Source organism: Oenanthe melanoleuca, chromosome 1A, assembly GCF_029582105.1.
Source record: "Oenanthe melanoleuca isolate GR-GAL-2019-014 chromosome 1A, OMel1.0, whole genome shotgun sequence".
In the NCBI taxonomy this organism is placed as follows: domain Eukaryota; kingdom Metazoa; phylum Chordata; class Aves; order Passeriformes; family Muscicapidae; genus Oenanthe; species Oenanthe melanoleuca.
Window position 1 is genome coordinate 64,048,149 of NC_079334.1, and position 19,893 is coordinate 64,068,041.

General features: G+C 39.5%; 1 protein-coding gene across 5 annotated transcripts in view; it reads left to right on the top strand.

Moving 5' to 3' along the window:
- Nucleotides 1-19,893, top strand: part of USP6NL (USP6 N-terminal like) — a 110,067-nt gene that overhangs the window by 34,379 nt on the left and 55,795 nt on the right. For 4 of the 5 annotated variants that reach the window (XM_056513121.1, XM_056513113.1, XM_056513131.1 and 1 more), the window contains exons 3-4: nucleotides 16,544-16,617; nucleotides 18,667-18,749. In XM_056513121.1, the coding sequence (XP_056369096.1) occupies nucleotides 16,544-16,617; nucleotides 18,667-18,749 (157 nt within the window). Of the gene's footprint in view, nucleotides 1-10,092; nucleotides 10,350-16,543; nucleotides 16,618-18,666; nucleotides 18,750-19,893 lie in introns of those variants that run through there. The other variant, XM_056513103.1, reaches the window with a different exon arrangement.

Here is a 19,893-nt window from a genome sequence, read left to right on the forward strand (position 1 = left end):
GAACTTAAAATACTGATGGCTGAATGATGTATCAGGGAACTGTCTGATATTAGACATACAAGATTCACTGAGGAATAATTACCTGTGAGGTACAAGAATAAGAAATTTGCCTTGCTTGCCCTGAAGTGGCCACAAAGCAGATGTATCTGACAGTCACATTATTACAGTGGCTTATAAATATGGCAGTTCCCTGTGTCATGTCCTTAAACTTGGAGCTACCTAAAAAAAAGTTTTTAAAAAGAAGCTGATTTGTAGCTTATTCGTATTCTTTTTGTGCTGGTGAGTCTCAGCTGTGTATTGGAGAAAACTGTGCTTTTCAAAGTTACTTACAGTTCATAGACCCTTCACACTAACTTGTGCCATAGCCTCTTCTTCTCCAATTTTTTCTATTTCTTTGTCTTTTTAAGAACGTGCAGTTGTTTTGCATCTGTATTTTGCCTTCATGAGTTTTCCTTTAGGCTTTTGGTTTTTAAATTATTTTTTTCTTTCATTTCAGCATTGCTTGTGTAAGCGGAGAGATACCAAATAGTGCTGATGTAATAAACAGGTGTGAAGGAGGAAAACAGGTGCAAGGTGGTGGGAAAATTGGTGCTCAGATTTGATGGAATGTTGTAATCCCATACTCCTTACTGATGATGACCTCTGCATACTTTTAACTTGACAGCTAATTATATTCTAGCAATTTGGTACATCATCCTCTTAAAATGTCATTCCTTAACTAAAAAATCACTCTTACTCCCCCCTTACTTTCTGTATCCTCTTTTCTTATTGTTTGCATTTGTACTGTCATTAGGTGTGACTTCTAAATTCTCAGTACTCTGCTTCTCAAGTCTCAGAAGGTGTTACATTACCAGAAGACAATGGCACAGGTCACTGCCTGGCTGTGGGCTGAGTGTCAGGGTGAAGGTTGCAGTGTCCAAGCTGAGCAGCAGTGCTCAGGCTGTGCTTCCATCAGCCCCGGAGCTCTGAGTGCTGCAGCCTTCACCTGCATCCACAGCATCAGAATAGATTTGGACCTCTCAAACAGGAGAGCCTCTCATTGCATTCCCAGCAAAGATATTTTATGTAATAAAGCCTGATTAGATGGGTTTCAAATCCATGGATTTGTCTTGTGCCATTGCTTAAAATCCTGTTTATCTGAGAAAAAGTGACTTAGTCTTTGTTGGAGCTGGTGACTCAGTGAAACACCACCTGGGCTCAATAGCACCTGAAGAATAATGGCTGTTTGGGATATTGTTTTAATTGAGAGGGAACTTCCCCAGGGCATGCAGCTGACTCATTTTTCAGAGAAGCCTGTCATCAGTGTGTCTGAGGTGGCCTGTTACCCTGGGATTAAGCAGCCTCTTGTACCTCAGATACAAAGTACTCTCTGATGCTTTTGTTTTTCTACATTTATAGCACATGTTATCACAATAATGTGAACCACTGGTTCCTGTTGTCAGTGCGTAGGTTTTGTGCTCTTCCAAAACAGTGGGTGGTGGCAAATAGAGTATGTATGAGTAATTTTATAGTGTTTAATAGTTACACCCCTGGATTTTTCTCTGCCAGGGAATAAAGTGAGCTAGAGAAGGAGAAAGTGTAGAAAGTCTGCTCACTATTTAAGTAGAATAAGGTTTATACAGATGACTAATGCACCCTAAAAGCTGTTGTCTTTAATGTGGATTATAGTAAAACATTTAAGTTGAAAATTTTATTTTTGCCCAGCCTTAAGGGTGACAGAGTTGTTTGTAAATTCTTTCAAGAACTTGCTGTCCTAACAAGAAGTTTGTTGTTAAATTTAACAGTTACTGAAAACTCTAAAACAGGAGCAATATTTGGTAGTTTTCCTTCACTTTCAGAGTTGAGTGATAGCAGATGTCAACTGTATGTCTGCTGAAGAGGGAACAGTTGATGAGAGGTGTTGGATTTTCGTCCAGTTTGAAGCCCTTGGAGTGACAGCTTTTTATCCTTCCAAAATGTTGTAACTGAAGGAACATGCATTATGTTCATCCTCTTCATTTCCCACCTGACTGCTAGGCCTTTCAGGAGTATGTTTGCATAGATGGTTTTGGTTTACTGCATTACAGTTCTTGATTCAAGTAGAGGCTTTGGCTTTGTTTGTAGTAACATCAGAAATGCAAAGTTATCATTTTAACATGAACTGAAGAAATATCTTCAGTGGTACAAGAGAACTGCAATTCATAACCAAAATATATTTTTCACTTCCAAGTAATTTTGGGTTTAACTTCACTAATGAAAATTTCACTGATAAATACGCTGAATTTCCACATGAGGTTGATGGATTTCAGAATAAGTGTTGCCCCTCATGAGAAGTTTCCTGCCTGACCACTGTGTCTGTCTCTCCAAGTCAAGAAAATTATTTAAAGGCCATATAGGCTCATGTAGAGCTTTGACCTCTAAGTTTTCTCTCTGCAGCTGGTTTAAGTTGGAGCTCAAAGCTGTTGTCTTGAGAAGGTTGGGTTGTTTGGTTCATGCCTGGGTAACCAGTTATCCCTGTTGCTCCTGGTCCGTCTGAGCTGCACAAATGAGAACTTGAACCCTCCCCAAAGTGCTGAATATCTTAATTGCATGTCTACAGGCACAGCAGACAGTGGGTGGATGTGTGTTTAAATCCCAGCTGGTGCTGTTCCTGCTTCTCTCTGGTGGAGAGAACAGCTCATGTCTGCCCCAGGGGAGGGTTCTGCAGTGGGTCTGCTTTCCCCAGGGAACAGGATCCTGTTTGCCAGGTGCAGCTCCACAGGCTCAACCAAGTTGTGACTCTACCTGTGGATTTTGATTCTGTGGGGGATATGACATTCACAGAGGTTGAGAGTTTGTGAAGGAAATAGTTGTATGGGCTGGACTGGAATCCATAAAAGGCTGTATTTGTGTATTGTCCTAGAGCTGATGCCTGTAACCTGGAATAGGGATTTCCAAAGCACTGCATCAGTGTTTGTATTAGATGAAGTAGGCATTCTAAGTTTACTGAGTTAAAACTGCTTTTTTTAATTTCACGTAATTTCTGCTGAGATATGAGAATGTGTGACAAACAGATTTTTCTGGGTTATGGGTGTGTTCCTTTGGTTTGGCTTTTTTCTTTAACAGAGTGTAGTGGTTTTAAAGAATATCATCATTAGTTGGTTCAATGCATTATTGACTTCAGCATAAACAAATGGATTTTTTTCTTGATGCCTGTGTATGAGGTTTAGATTAGAATTAACATCATGTTTGTTTTGCAGTAGAAACTTGTTAGGGTGCTCACAGCATGTGTTTGTAGTTTTTCATTTTGCATCAGTACTGGAATGAAAATACTGATTTTGAGAGAAGTAGCATTGAAAACTTGATGGTGGCTTTGTTACTGAAGTACCTCAGTGCTTATCTTCTTCTAAGCCAATAAAAATAAATGGTTACTGATATGCCTGTTAATGCACTGATTATTAAAGTTATTGTTTCTGTGCAACAGCAGTATAAATTAATAATTGTCATCTTATGCTAATGCTGGATATTTGTAAAATGTTTTCAGAGTATCCAAGGAATGAGCCAAATAGTGCTTCTTGCTGTGGTCACTTACTTGAAGGAGATTTATAACCTCTTTGGAAAATTTTTTTCTGATCCTGTACTGTTCTTTAAAATCAAAGATTCAAACAAATGCCTTTTCATTTTTGTGTTTTGTGGTCTTTTTCTACTACAGCTTTGTGCCTGCCTCGCAGTGATGCTGATATCTCAGTGTTGTCTGTGCTTAACTGGAGTCAAAAGTTGGGGAAAAAGACCAAGGCTTTTTAGCATACTCTCCTAAGTTTTAGGGATAGATTACATCTACAAAAAGGTGATGGATATAATAATGTAGGCAGAAGGTGTTTTTCTTTACTGGTGCAGTGCCCTGTAGATACACAGTCAGAAAGTTTGTGATCTTTTTTTTCTTCCCCCTTTCTCCCTGCCTTTGGGTTTTTTATCTAAACTCTGAAGTTGTTTTATATTGACAAAAGTTTTAACTGATGTAAACTAGGCAGAGGCAAACAAATTCATACTGGTATTGCTGATTAGCAGTATGAATGCAAACTGATTGTGATTTGGTTGGTATGGCATGGATTTGGTGGGATTTATTGCAGGTGCTCTGCTGGGTTTTCCCTCAGTTTAGGGCTGGGACCAGGCACACAGCACACCCTTGGAGGCCCTAATTCCGGTTTCGCATGGGAAATGCCATGGCTGTTTACTTTGTTTTTTTTACCCACCCTCAGTCAGTGAAACTGAAAACAACAGAACCTTCTTGTCTACCCCTCACTTCCTTTTCTCATAGCAAAGATGAAGAAACTTCCCCTGTTTCTGCTGCCATTTGACAAACTTGTTTACGTTTCATCTGGTTGTCTCTTACTCCTCCAGCCTTTCCTAAAAAACATGGATCTACTGCTGCCTGACACTTACAATGATTTCAAATGTTCAGAGGGGATTTCAGCATTTTTCTCCTCTCTTGAATGTCATTTTAGTTTTTAATTAAATGAATGGTAGATATTGTAAGTAGCCAGTTATTCAGCTCTGTGCTGTGTAGACATGACTGATACAAGCAGGCAGGTATCTAACTTTGCTTTGATGTCTTTCTGTGGACTTACTTAAACTTATCACAGAGCCACCAAGAGAAGGTTTAATGTCATAAAAGCTTCTTGGTGTCATTCAGACTTTTCAGAGGATTCCCTTAGAGGATCCTATTTGTACTTAAGGTATTATTACTGCAGTTAAAATGTTTATCTGCTCAAAGATGAGTAGCTCAGAGACAGAGTAATAGAAGAAAGCTGTTCAGCTATGGTGAACTGAGTTGTAGTGTGTAACTCAGTTTGGGTTTCTTTTGTGAAATACTTTAAGTATGTTAAGATGATAATTAAAGTTGAAGAGAGGGCCTTGCAGCTTCTCTCAGTGTTACTGTGGTTTTTGGTTTTTGGTGGTTCCTTCAGTGTATCCCAGTGGTAGATGGAGGGATGCCTGAGATCCATGCTCTGGTATGGATCACAACAGTCTAGCAGCCTGCAGTAACTGGTGTAACTGTGTAATGCTGTTGCTGGAATAAAGCGAGAAATGGTTTTTCATCCTGCCACAACTTTCACAATAGTAAAGATTTTTTTTTCCTGTTGTGTATTGGGCTGAAACTGAATTTAATGCATGAAAGTGGATGCTGAGGTCTCCCCATGCAGAGGCTGTGCCCACAGAAGCAAAGCAGTAGCTCGGCACCTGGGAGACTCAAGTTCAGGAGTGAACAGAGGCTGCAGGGAGCTTTTTTCACACTTTTGGGCAATGACTTATCCCTGTGCACTTCATGTTGTCCCTTCCAGGAGAAGGCAGGAAAGTCAAAGGCTGGTAGTGCGTGTGCACTTAGGGAGTAGAAGCTGGTGGTTTCAGGAGCTGCTCATCCGTTGCTTGTTTGTGAATGCTTCCTTTTCCAAAGTCTCTCGTGGGCAGTGCCTGTTGGGCTGAGCAGCAGCTCTGTTCCAGCCCTGAGCCTGTGGGTGCTGGGCAGCTCAGGGAGCTGCTGCTGTTGTGTCCCCATGGTGCTGTTCCAGTTCTACTCCTGCCACTTTGTCAGAGCCAGTGTTTTTCTGAGCTGGCTTGGAGCTCTATACTCTTGTTAAATGGCAGAATAGCATCTATTACAAAAACAAACCCTCCTTTTCTTCCTGTTGTAATCAGTTAAATCGGCTGTGTAATTAAATGATGAGCTGGACTGTGGGTATGTCAGTGTATTCAAAGCTCATCTGTGTAGAACAACAAATCTCTTTATTTGAGCCAGTATGAAATGATACCAACATAGATAAAATTTTGTAACTAGAGACTTGTAGCTTCACTAGCCCTCCAGAAGAAGTAAACCAGCTTCCTCAAAAATTAAGAACTGCCCTCTTTTAAAAAACTTCATCCAGAGTCTGTATGAGTATTGTCTTGGTGATGTTTTAAACTGGGAATAGACTTCACATAATTAACGCTGAATTTAAAAATATAATTATTATTTGCTTCATTAATTTTGACTAATGCAGAGAGAAAAATGATTAATCAGGAGACCATAATTAGTGCAGTGTGGCAACTGACTACTTAAATATAATCTGTTAACGTGGGAAGCATAGCTCTTGTTGTGAAATGTTCTACTTTGTGTCAGAATTCAAAGTATTAGAACCATTTTACTCTTTAAATTGATACTGCAAGTCTTAGTGCTGTGAAAACATTAATATTCTACCACTAATTATGATGTTCAAAACAGGAAGTCTGAAATTATGTTGTAAATAATGTCAACGTTTCAGAGAATATTTTAATGTTCTTTTGATTTATGTTACTATTATATCCTGATATATGGCATTGGGAAAGCGAAGAAGAAATTTATTGCAGAGGACTGCTATGTTCAGTCTTGCTGAAAGATGGTCTTGCTTGTGTGCTTAGTAGCCTGTCATGGTAAAAAGAAGTATAAGCAGCGTCAGTGTAGAGAAGGGATGTTTTAGTTCTTTAAAGCCTCTGGGAACTGCTAGCATAAAATACTTTTAAAGTACAAGGGATCAAAAAAAGAAAAGGCATTTTCAGCTAAATTTGCTTATAAGATCATAACTAGTACCTGAAAAGCTGGTGTAAAAGGATACCTTGACTTATATTAGGTTGAGGGTAAAAATTCTTGAAATATTTCTGCTTTTCATCTGTCAATTCTGCTTCTGAGGTCAAGTGTCTGATCTTACCATATAATGCAGCAGATGATTTGAAGCATATTTTATTAAGACATAATTGTAAAGGCTAGGGCTAGTGCTGGGAAAGGTCATGGATTTCAGGGGGAGTGTGGGAGTAATACTCATGAGCTGTAGATGAAACAGATTAGATGTTACAATGGGATCAGTTCTAGCCACAGTAGGAGTTCTGAGAAATGTAATCTTTTGGTGGAAGACCATAAAATGATTTGCATGTAGTAGAAAACCTCCTGTATTTTCCATGAAGGCTGTGTCTCTGTTGTTCCATGGCTGCTGGTTATAACATGTTCCACACACAAGGCTCACTGTGTCCCCTGAGCAGCAGGATGCAGATCTGCTCCCATCAGCCCTGGAGCAGCTGCTCAGAGAGCTGGCATGGCTGACCTCAGCACTCTTTGCATCTCCTCAAAGACAAACTTGTAGGTGAGTGACCACTTCTTCGTGGCCACAATGCTGCTCTTTTCAAAACACTGAGGGAAGAGAAAAACTGTGATGAAAAGGCCGGATACCAACTACACCCTTGGGAAGAGAAGAACAAAGGATGAGTTAAGCTTAGACATAAGACATTAGCTAGTTGTGGCACAAGTCAGACCAGTCTTTATATGCTGGCAAGCCCCAAATTATACCCAGCCTGAGTTTTTACATTTAAGTCTATTAAGAGCTACCATAAATGTTTCATGTTGTGTTGACAGAGGTCTGGGCAGGAAGGTGGGTTGTGTGTTGGTTTTGTCCTCTTTCTCGAAAGGAGCATTATTCAAAATTGGTTTACTCTTTCCAGTGTAGCTTGTTGAAAATTGGCAAGTATGGTTTCTTCTGGCTTTGCAACTGATTATGTTAACCTTCAGCAAATTAATTATCTTCTGGCTCATGACTGCACACAACACGTTGTAGAATGGAATTGCGGTAGAGCCCTGCCAGATCTTGTCACTCCGCTTTGTAACCCTTGTGGGAGCTTTCATAAGTAGAGAGGTGATGACATGAGCATTCCAACTGCAGCTTCCAGCTGGTTAGGTGTAGGCATTGCTGATGCAGTGATCTAATTTTTAGGTGTAGTTATTTACGTGAACCACACAGAAAAACAAATTGCAAATTAGGACTAATTAAATGGCCAAGTTGTATTTTATTAGAGTATGTTATTTTTCTGTTTTATTTTCTGTTTTGTTCTGAGTTTTGTGCTTTCATTGCTCCATTAACTGAAAGTGTTGGTAAGGCTATGTTACTAAAAATAAAATGATAGTCATATTGAAGTAATTGATTAATATTGGTAGAGTTTCTGTAAGCCCTTTAATCCTTTGTTGCTTAAAAACAAGATAGAGTATTTGGTTTAAATTCTATGCAATGTATAGACTTCTAAATTCACATTTCATGTTTTGACACAGGCTTCCTCTCTTGAATATTACTTTGCAGGACTGCCTTGATTTTCTTGCTTTTGCTTTGAGTCCTTTGGGGATCACTTCAAAATTGATTTGAGAGGGTTTTTAGTAGCTGTTAATTCTGCTAATATCCAAAGTGACCATTTTCCATTGGTGAATGTGCAGTGTCTCATAGGGGATGTTGCAAAACTGCAAGAGCTCTACCATAGTGAAACTTGATTTTTTTTTTATTAAGATGTGAGTTCAGTAACGTTTCTTCAGGGAGGTTAAATCTTTGCTTTCATATTTTCCACTCGTTGCTCCTTATGCAGTAAAAGTACAATAGTATCTACTCTGAATGCTGATTATTAAGAGGTGCATGTGTTTTGCTGTTGCAATGGGCTTTTTTTTGTGCAGAGCATAATGCAATATATTGATTTTACTAAGAGTTTTACTCTTTTAGATTTTCTTTTTTTTGGAATAGAGAGAAATTTCAGTTAAGCCAAAATGTTATCCTTTCTGTGTGTAAGTCTACTTGAAAAACACCCACAAAACCAGACATGCTTAACTTGAGAGAAATTAGAGAAGTATCAGTATAGATAACTCTAGTACATCTATAGTATATATATGTGTGTGTCTATGAGTAATATGGCTAGTTGGTGCCTGGGATTAATGTGTGGTAAAAAAGCAGCAGAGATGTTATAAAGCAAGTTTTTTCCTAGTGGTGAAGGGTGAGAGAGTTGACCTGGGACAAATGCTTGTATTCTTTACGTGTGAGTTCTTTTCATCCTCACCACAAATGTGCTCACAGATAAGGAAACAGAAAGTAGCTGGTTTCAGTTCAGTAGTTCTGTTATGAGCAAAGTGGAAGATTATTTCTGTGTGGCAAGAAGATTGCTGTTGTGTGTGTCAGCAGTAAGAAAATGCTGCTTTTGAGGGAAATGTGCGTGGCAGTAGACATGGCACTGCCTTAGTCTAAACTCATACTGATTGCAGAGACTAAACTATTGACACCTGGGCTTGGGTGGAATCCATGAGCAGTAATCAGTGGTAAAGACAAAGGATCTGGCTGCTCATTTCCAGGCTCTGCCAGACTATATGGGGAGGAAGGTTAAAACAATTGAAGGAACTGTTCTTTTTTCAGTCTCTGGGGAAAAAAGAATAGTTCAACATGCTTGATCAGATCTCCTGTTCCTGGCATTTTAACACTTCTCTGAGTGTTAAAACCACAAGAAAAGCACAAAAGGGTTGAGGCTTCTGAAAGTTGTCTGGTTCAGCCCTGTTCTGAGGCAGGGCTGTACAGAGCTGGTTGCCCAGGACCATGTCAGACAGCTTATGAACATCTCCAAGGATGGAGAGAGATGGGTGACCTGTGCCAGTGCCACTGATCATCTTTCAGCTGGCTTCACAAAGTGTCTGCTAGTGTGTGTTCCCTGACTGTTTAGGTTAGGATATGGAATTGGCTGGTTCCTGGCTGCAGGCATCACACAGCAGCAGAATGGCTTTGTGAGAAAGCATGTGTGAGGGCTAAAGTCTGGGCAGGAGGATGGCTTTGTGTGTTTGTGATGGGATACTTGGTATGGGGATCTGGTTTTCAGGTTTTACTCCTGAATTTCTACACTTTTATCAACAAAAATTTTGTTGCTAACCCCTGACATCCTAAGTGTTTCAAGTCCCCAAGTTTTCTTGAACAGTAAAGGAATTTTGATCAGAAAATATGTAAAATATCCATCCTTTAAGTAGGGATGCCAGTTGCAGAAATCTGAACTGTATTTTTAGAGTTACCTAATTTTGTGGTTTCTTAGGTAATAAGCCAGAAAAGAGGGTACTTCAAGCCCCATTTCAAGTAAGTCCTTTCAGTAAGATGCTTTTCCTGCAGCACTTGGAAAACACCAGTAAGAATTTTTGCCCGAGAATATAACAGTGATGTGTTACAGGAGCCCTGGCCTCTGAGGCTGTTTGTTCAAATTCTTTTGTTTATTATGAGCTGGAATGCAGGGCTGTGGGCTGGGCTGGAGAACACCAGCGTGGTGCCTTCATGACACTTGGCATTAACAAATGGCATCTTTGTTCCAGCCTCTGCAGCTCCTGGAGCTGTAGAGGGGCTGTGTCTGGAAAAAGGGGCACATGTCAAGTGGCTCAGTTGTGTGCAGCAAATGCAGCAAGTGGAGGAGGAGAAGTTTTCCCCTGGTCATTTTTGATAAACACTGATTTAGAATATGGTCTAGAAGCAAACAGATTTACTTCATGAAGACTAAAACAGAACTCTACAAGGACTGGGAAGAAAATGAAAATGACAGTCTGAAGACTGGTAAAGTGTTACATACAATTTTATGTATTGGTCTTTGTTTATATTCTGCTGTTTCGATTCTCTCATTTCAAATTAGTGATAACTGAGTTTTAAATACTTAATAATATTTAAGGGATATAATTATGTTTAATGGTGGAAAAAATGTAGCTCAGTTAACTTCTGGAAATATGTATTTCAGAGAAAGTGTTGCTGTGCAAAAGGGATTGTTTTTCAAACTATCTAGTTCATTTTATGTCAAAAGTTGTTCTCTGTTTTAAAAGTTCTCTCTGCATGAAGTTGAAGTATAATAAATGACGCTTGATCCCTTTTGTTCAGAGCAGGTTTAGTATTGATGTGCAGGTATTTACCAAGATTCTTCCTTTTGAACATCGTGTACCCAAAACAAAATACTATTAGGAGTACGTCATGACTTTTATTTTGTTGTTGATGGGAATGAACTGGAAGGAAAATAAACAGCCTGAGTATTTAAGGGACTTGCTGCTATGACCAGAGACTTTGTTTATTGCTCTGATATGTGCTTTGAATGTGTAGATGTGTAGCAGCTGGTGGTAGTGCCTGCAGACAGGAATTCGTGCCCGTGCAGCTCTTTGAGCAGTGGGATGTGTAATGTGCAAACAAGCAAGAATTTTAGTAAAGTCATGGGAAACAAATGAACATTTTCAATTCTGTTGTTGGGGTTTTCAGACTGCTCTGCTGTTGGAGGGACAATGATGGTGGGTTTAAGGACAAAAAAGGAAGAAATCACTTTCCTGAATTTTGGATGAGGTTACACAGGATACTCTTAGTATATTGAACCTCAGCCCCATGGCAAGAGGCATCACTCCTGAGGGTGCTGGTCCACAGTGGGTGAGCCTGAGCCAGTGTGTGTACCAGAAATGGTGTGGCCAACAGGACCAGGGCTGTGATTGTCCCCCTGTACTCAACACTGATGAGGCCACACCTCAAATCCTGGGATCAGTTTTGGCTCCCTTGTGACAAGAAGGACGTGGAGGTGCTGGAACATGTCTGGAGAAGGGAATGGAGCTGTGATAGGGTCTGGAGCACAGGTCCTGTGAGGAGTCACTGAGGGAGCTGGGGGGTGTTTATCCTGGAGAAAAGGAGGCTCAAGGGGGAAACTTTTTGCTCTTTACAACTCCCTGACAGGAGGGTGTAGCCAGGTGAGGGCTGGGTTCTGCTCACAGGTTACAAATGACAGGATGAGATGAAATGACTTCAAGATGTATTGGTGGTTTAGGTTGGATATTATGAAAAATTTCATTCCCGAAACTGGTGTCAAGCACTGGAAATCGGCCTAGGGAATACCTTGAGGTATTTGAAAGCACTTGGAAGCATGGTTTAGTGGCTTGTCTGTGATGGTTGGACTCAACAATCTTAAAAGTCTTTTCCAACCTAAACAGATCTGTGATGCTTTTTAAATTTATGGCACATTCTGTAAGAGGCAATTTATTATACTACTGCTGATGCATGAGCACTGCAATGTATCTAGCACCTACTACTCCTTCAGTGTAAGGAACTCACTGAGGCTCTTGGTGTACTCCTTTCATACTACTCTCATTAGGGAGCTACTCCATGGTTGTTACCTTTGAAAGGTGAGGTACAGCCTAGTCATTTTTTAAGCTGTTTCAGAGAGAACAGCACTAATGAGTTTGAGTAATCTCAAAGACCATTCCTGTAAATAATGTGACTACTTTGTAAGGAATAGAGATGCATGCTCAGTGGATTGCACATGGAGGTAACTTTGAAAAAGGCTGTGCCTTACTGGTTTGCAGTTCTGTAGTTGAACAGGATTGGACAAACAATGCAAAATACAGGTACTTAGTAAACGTTGTAGAGCAGCAGTTTTTCTTCTTGTGGGAAAGACCAGTGTTTTACTGTCTTCTGGCCATTCCTCCCTCAGCAGCAGCTCAGTTCTGCAGGCTGTGATGAAAGCCAGGTGTAACTATGGGCTCTGTGTTAGTCGCCCCAACCAGAAGCTGCTGCCAGGCTGTCACAGGCTGTTCAGCTCCTTCTTGACTGCTGGAGACATAAGGGATAGTGCTGCCAGTTCCCTTTCCTTTATTCTGGAAAACTGAGCTACTGCGGGGACTGCAAGAGGGATCCTCAGTGATTTAAATGAATGCAAAATTACATATACGTATAATTTTTCCCCCCTACCTTCTCCCTACCCTCACCTTAAAATATATGTTTAGATGGATTGTAGGGGGTTCTTGGGTCAAGATTCTCTGATTTCTGTAGATGAATACATCTACAGCTACTCTTCTTCCATGTGGAACAGAAGATAGAAGATGGCATAAAAGCAAGAGTAGAGTAGGATTTTTTTTTAGTTTCATCAGATCATCAAACCATAGCTCCATTTCTTGCAAACATCTCTATCCTTGAGAAGTTTTAGTAAAATTCAGAATCTAATTTTTACATCTGTTTGTAGGCCACAACCTTATTTTTTCTTTACTAGTGTTTATTTTTACTTGGACCTGTTGTTTTGCTGTTAAATGTCACTTATGGCAGTTAGTCTCTTCCAGGTAGTTTAGCATTCATTAACAGAGCATAGTGTTACATATTATTAGTTTGCATTATGTCTCTTACTCCTGAGGAGGTTCAGGACACTTAGAAATTTTCACAGTGAGAACAGCCATTGGAATAATATTCCAATAATAATTGGAATAATAAGGGCAGTGGTGGATTCCCCAAGACTAGACACTTCTAAAATTCAGGTGGACTGTCTTGTCTAGACTGTACTTTTGCCAAGAAAGCTTGGACTAGATGGTCCTTGAGGTCTCTTGAACCTGTTATTCTATGATTGATGCAGGGCAGGATTTTAGCCATGCTGCTTGTGCCTTGGAAACCTGAGTTATTATGGAGGGACTTGAAAGTTCTTTAGCATGCCATGATTGACAGAATTTATCAAGTTATTGCTAATATATTTCCCATTTTTAGTTCAAATCAGTTCTCTGTAGTATTTAATTGACTATATCTTGTTGACCTCATTTGAGATGACATTGTTTCTTGTATAATCTGTAATGCTAACTTTTAATTAGTAAATTTAATCATACTTGTATCATATCTTTAACTGCTTTCCCTGAGATAACACTGAACAAAACTGATAAGACTTTAGAATACCAGTTATTTGTTTTTAATTTCATAGTGATGTATGTGCTAAAGTATATTTTTGTGCTGGTGAATTTTTCTTATTCCCATATTTAACTTTTACATTATCAGGAATCAATGTGTAATTTCTAGGTTGGAGATATTTAAATATTTCCTCTTATAAGAAAAATCATGTTTAATGCTTATCTCCCAAAATAAAACCTCTTGCCCCCATCTCAAGCTGTTTTCTGGGTTTTCAGTATCAATGGATTAATGAAACATTGAACTATCTCAGTGCAGCTGGAAGGTTAAGATGATTCTGGCAGAAAGCAAAGAGGATTATTTTAAAGGCAGTGAATATGATAATTCACACACTAAATGTAATTGAATTGTCATGAGACATAGAACATGCCAAAATTTGATTCACACATTGCTTATGCAGAGGAAGGGATGGTAAGCCATGGCCATGTTTTCAGCATAAATCCGGAACTTGCTTTCTGGTGCAAATACAGTTTGGCATTCTTTTAAGCAGAGGTTTAAACTTTTTTCAGCTTACACTGTTATTCTGTCTGTGTTTTTGAAGATCTATGTCCTTTTGAGCACATTTTAAAATAAAAATATAAACCATTTTTAGTTCTCTTTAAACAGTGTATCAACTACATACTATGTGAATATACTGACAACTGTGTATTACAATATTGTGTGCTTATATTAAACCACACTCTTTCATTCTTTCTCAAATTAAATTTAATCTCTTCTACTTGGAAGTTAGTGATAGGATTTTTTTACCTATTTCTTGAAGCTCAGCAGCAGGTGTACTTTAAACAAGGGAGCTTTTCCCCACATCTGTATATTGGAGAAGTAGAGATTAGGGTCATCAGTGCTTGAAGTTGCTGAAGGAATATCAGGTTTTTAAAGAGGTTGAAGATTTACTTTTTAAAAACTCATAATTGGTCTTCTGTAAAGACTTGCTGTGAGCACAGATCTGTCTTACAGAAGGAAACACAATTTAATTTTGGTTATTATTCCTTTATCTTTTTGCTTTGAAAGTCAAATCAGGGTTCATCCTCTGTTTTCTGTCAGAGTTGCTTTGGACTGTAGCTTCAGAGGGCATGGTCAGTTCAGCAGACATGCTATGTCAGCGAGTAAAGATTAGGAACCAGATTGCTGTAATTGTGCTGGGGGAGTAGATAGTGCTGGAATGCCCTGGCAGTGCTGTGAAGCTGTGTCTGTGCCCTTGGGTGTGACAAGGCTGGGGAGGAGCTCTGCAGGGCTGTGGGAGATGTGTCTTGCTCAGAGCTCACAGAGTAACAGGGGGTAACAGAGCCCTGCAATGGCTGTAAAGCTGTGCCAGAGAAAAGCAAACATGAGACCCAACTACTGTGTCTTGAGTCCTTTTTTTGGCTTAGGAATAAAGGTGGATCCAGCACCAGAAAGCTCAGGAGGAGCAGTGGCCTGCTTGGACACACCAAAGTCTGAGCAATGTGGAATGATTCTACTCATCCCTTATTTTACAGAAAGGAAATTATTTGTCAGTATTGTAGCTTAGACATATGAAGCTTCCAAATATAGTAGATTGAATTATTTATTATTTTTTCCTCTCTCAAAAAACTGTGTAAATACATGCGTGCTGGTTCTGCTGCACACTGGAAAAAATGACAGAGCTCTATGTATTCGTAATAAACAGGACTAATATGATTAGCAAATGATGGTGACAAAGGGGACCAGGTGAAGGTAACCAAGTGTGGCTTCTGGGGATCATAAATGAAAGCTTTGAAGAAGCAGCCAGACTTTCCCTTAGGGGAAGCTTGTGACAAGAGTGCTGTTGTCTGAATGCTGGTGCCTGTGTCTGTGCTGGGTCATTCTGAGGTTCTCTTAGTGTTCCCCTGGAGAAAGGTAGAGTGAAAACAAGCAGAGTCCATGTTAAATCTCTAACAGATGGCTTAGAAGGCTACTTTGGCACAACTTCTTGTCTAAATGCTAAAAAATGTGTAGATAACCTTTATTAAAGAAACATTAGGTTTGAACAAATAATTGTGTTAATGTCATACGATAGAAAACTATAATATCTGATCTGTTTTCTATTTCATGGCCCAGATGGTTGGTATGTACAATTCCTGAAGTTCATTATGTTGCCATGAGCTAGATAGTGAAAAAACCCCACATGCTTGAAGTTATTTTTATAACAGTGTTAGATTGAAATATATTTTAAACCTTTTTCAAGCCTTGCGTTATTCAAAGTTCATTGCTTTTAAATAATCAAAAAAATTCAACTCTTGAATCTTTCACAAACTTATTAATTAAGGCTGATTTACCTCATTGTTTTGATATAATTGTATTTGGGATGTTGATGTTCTGTTGTTGGGTGTTCAAAACAGCAGCTTTTCCTTTCTTGGTGCTCGCTGTTGTTGTCCATGTTCTAGAGATGGTTTCTGCTCAGGGAGCAGGACTGAGCAAAACTTGAACTCCACTCATGTAGTAAATGCTGCATCTGCAGTATCTTTGTGTCCAGTGCTTACTCACATGCTGGTTTTTTTCTTGCTGTCAGCCTTCCTGTTGTCATATCCTTACAGTTATTCCAGCTCTGCCCGAGTTGCAGTTCTGACACTGTAAACAACATCCTTCCCTGTTTTCTGAGAAAAAAGTTTTAGGCAATTTCTAAGAAGCCATGCAGTATTTCTTCAGTATTCCAATATCTCTACAAATCCTGTAAATACTGCACAATTTTGTTTTAAGCCAGTAGTGAATGCTTCAGCTGTCTGTGATTATTAGGATGTTTGTGGAATTGCCAACTAGTGGCCTTTCATACTTTCTTCAGTCTTTCAGTTAGTGGGTTGTGCAGAATTACTTTATTACTGTATTTAATATCTACATGGGTGGAAAATCAAAAATATTCTAAATTCAGCAATTAAGGTAGTGTGCAGTAACAGCACTTTGCTTTGACTAGTATTCAAGACATACACCAAGGTCATATTTTGCCTTAACACAATAGTTTTGTCATTTCTCCATTGAAGTAGTCTCCCTGTAGTTGATTTTCAAGTATTTGGCTGCAGTTCTTTTTTCACAAGAAAAAAAAAAATCTGAACAATGTTATTTTAATTCCTCTACAGGTGCAGATGCTGAGCAGGATGCTGCTATCAAACTTGCCCAGGAACGAGCAGAGATAGTTGCCAAGTATGACAGAGTAAGTGAACTTTTTAGTAATTTTAAAGACATTTTATAATGAATCTTAGTACTATGTCTGTTTAAAAACTGAATCATGGTTCCAGCTAGCTGTTGTTTACAATACTCTGTTGAATACTAATCTGATGTTTAATGATACAATGGCCTCTGGGTGAATTAAACTCTCCCTCCACAGGGGTTTTTCTGGATAATGACTCAATCAACTAATTTTTCAAGTGCATTGCAAGTTACTTTGGGACTATTTCAGGGAGTATATTGTATTAGAAGTAGTGAAAGTGGAGTGTTTAAAGATGCTCAGTGTAACTATGAGATCAGAAGGACTCTCATTTTTCTTTTTATTTATTCAGTCTTGGGTTATGGTAGGACAAACACTGAAATCATAGCAGAAAAAGTAAAAGATGAGTGAGCTGTATTGTTTCTGATATTGTTGTGGGAAACTATAGAAATGCCCTGGTCATACCATGTTTGTTCTTGGACCCCTTGTTAGGAAAAGCCTGGCACAGAGTATGCCTAGAATGCTTACGTGGTAGTCAGGTATTTTTGTAACACTTACGGACTTTTTAAGTGTCATTGTAGTACAGAGCAGTAGCCTTGTTTGTAGAGTTCATGGAATGTTTTATGTGCCAGACTTACTGATGTGTGTGCAGTAAGGAAAAACGTGCTTGTGTGTTGCAGGCTGTCACCAGGTGCTCTGCAAAGCTGCTCAGTCACTGCCATCCTCAGCTGGGCAGGGGAGAGAAAATAGAACCAAAGGCTTATGAGTTGGGATAAGGGCAGGGAGAGATGCTTCTCCAATGACTCATGGGCAAAGCAGACCTGAGTTGAGGAAATTGTTTAATTTATTACCAATCAAATCAGAGTAGGACAATAAGAAAATCAAAACTGGATCTAAAACATTTTCTCCCGCAACCTTCCTTTCTTCCTGCACTTAGCTTTGCTCCCAGTTTTCTCTACCTCCTCCACCTGAGCAGAGCAGGAGAATGGGGAATGGGGGCTATGGTCAGTTCATCCCACACTGTTTCTGTGATTCCTTCCTACTTGGAGGTTTTACTCCTTCAACTCTTCCCTTTTTCCAGTGTGGAGTCTCTCCCATGAAGTTCTGACGTTCTCCATGAACTTCTTCACTGTGGGTCCTTCCCATGGGCTGCAGCACTTCATGGGCTGCTCCAGCACTGGTCCCTACATCAGGGTCAGTCCTTCAGGCAGAGGTGCTTCAGCATGGGTCCCCCATGGGTCACAAGTCCTGCCACCAAACCTGCTCCAATGTAGCCTGGGCCATGGCCAGTGGCAGGTCCTTACTGGAGCTGGCTGACTTTATCTGTGTTGCATGTGGGAGAGGCTTCCAGCAGCTTCTCAGAGAAACCACCACTGGAGTCCCCTGCTACTAAAGCCAGGCCACACAAACTCAATAGACTTCATGTTCTGAGTGGTGGCATGATTTCATAGCCAGTAACCTGTGCATAGCCCATACCACAAGTAAGATAGAGCTGAAATGTAGTTAAACTTCTGCATGCCTTCTGCAAGACTGGCAATTGCAGAAGAATGGGATGTGAATGAATGCATAATTGAGGGAAGACTCAGTGTTGCATTGTTTGACAGCTGCTGCAAGTCAGCATGGACATTAACTCTGCACTGTTTGCAGAATGTGCTCTTGCTGGTGGTTGTTCAGGAAAGATTGACTTGGGAAATGAAGCGAATAGAGGGCACTCTGGGGACCTAGATGGATTACTGTGGGGTTTAACAACAGGTGTGGGATTACTGTGACTCTGGTTGAAATGTATTTTGTGTATAGCAGCGACCAAAAGATATTTCCTGTGATGAAAATACTGTTGGTAAGGGCTGGGATAGGTGCTCTCCTTTCCTCTCCTCTCCCTTTTCTTGGCTGATTAGTTTAGGACTGGTATTCTCCTCCCCCTCCTCCAACCTCCTGCCACCATGTCTCAAAGTGTCCCAAAGGTTATGCTTTCAGTGGTTAAATGCTCTCTTATGTATCTTTATTTATTGTGTCATAAAATATAATTTGGCTTTTTCTATTTTCCTTTCCCCTTAGGGACGTGAGGGTGCTCAGATTGAACCGTGGGAAGATGCTGACTACCATCTTTACAAAGTCACTGATAGATTTGGGTTTTTACAGTAAGTAGCAAGATTGTAAAGAAAATAAGATTAAAAGTTTGCTGCTATTAATATTCAGGCTCTTTATTGTATTTCCTATTTGGTGAAAGTATTATTATGCCTTTAATAGATATTTTGGAAACTGCTGGGTGAGTGTTACTGCTGGCTAATCTTTCAATGTGCTTTTCAATTCAGTTTCTGTCTGAGTTTTTATTTCTGTAATTTGATCTTGCATAGGGAGTGAAATGTTTTAAAATATTTTATTGGGAAATGAAAATTGATAGTCTACCAAAACATATTTCAAACTGAATTGCAGATAATTTTTTGATGTGAGTAACTTAGTTGGATGTAAACAAACTTGAAATTCTTGGAAAGATTTATAAAAATTTTGTTAAAATGTTTAATTTTAAAAATATCTCAACGCATGAAGGTTACTCAGTGAGCAACAGTGTATCTCAGTCCATCAAAGATTAGTATCTTTTGCCTCAATTTTTTTTTTTTTAACTTTACTGAAATCTTTGCTCATTTGGGACCTAATTTTGAATCAGCTTTTAAGTCAGAAAATGCCAGAGTCCAGATGCAGTTCCCCTACAGGTGCCTCCTTAGTAACATAATCTGTTCCTTTTTGGCAAATAGAAGATTAGAGTATTAAATTGCATTAGGACTTTTGTGGTTGGCAGATGTAAATACCCAGCTTGCAGAAACTGAACACAAGCTGACTTGCTACTTTTGATGATATTAGGACTCTCTGAGGTTCTTGGTGTTTGGCATTTTTGTTTAAATGCATGAAATGCAGTTTAAATCCAGAAAAATCAGTGATAAGTGGAAAACTTAGTAATACCTATGTAATTCATAGTATTAGAAACGGGGATGTGTATGTTCTGTTTTTAGGGGAACTTCTTTTCCTTCTCTTCCTCTCTTTTTGCAATGTTACTGTTTTTACAAGCCATCTTTACCTGCAGACTGCTTGTGCTTCATTGGAACGAGTTAATTTGATGTGTGACATTCAGAGAGATCTGTTGTACACAGAGAGGTCCTTGTGTTGGTAAACCCCAGCTGCAGCATCACATGCCTGCAGTCATAGCATTCCTAATGGAGAATGGATGTCAGAATTATTTTATTTCTGGGGCAGAAGTAATGGAAACTATTGCAGGGTTCACCTCTG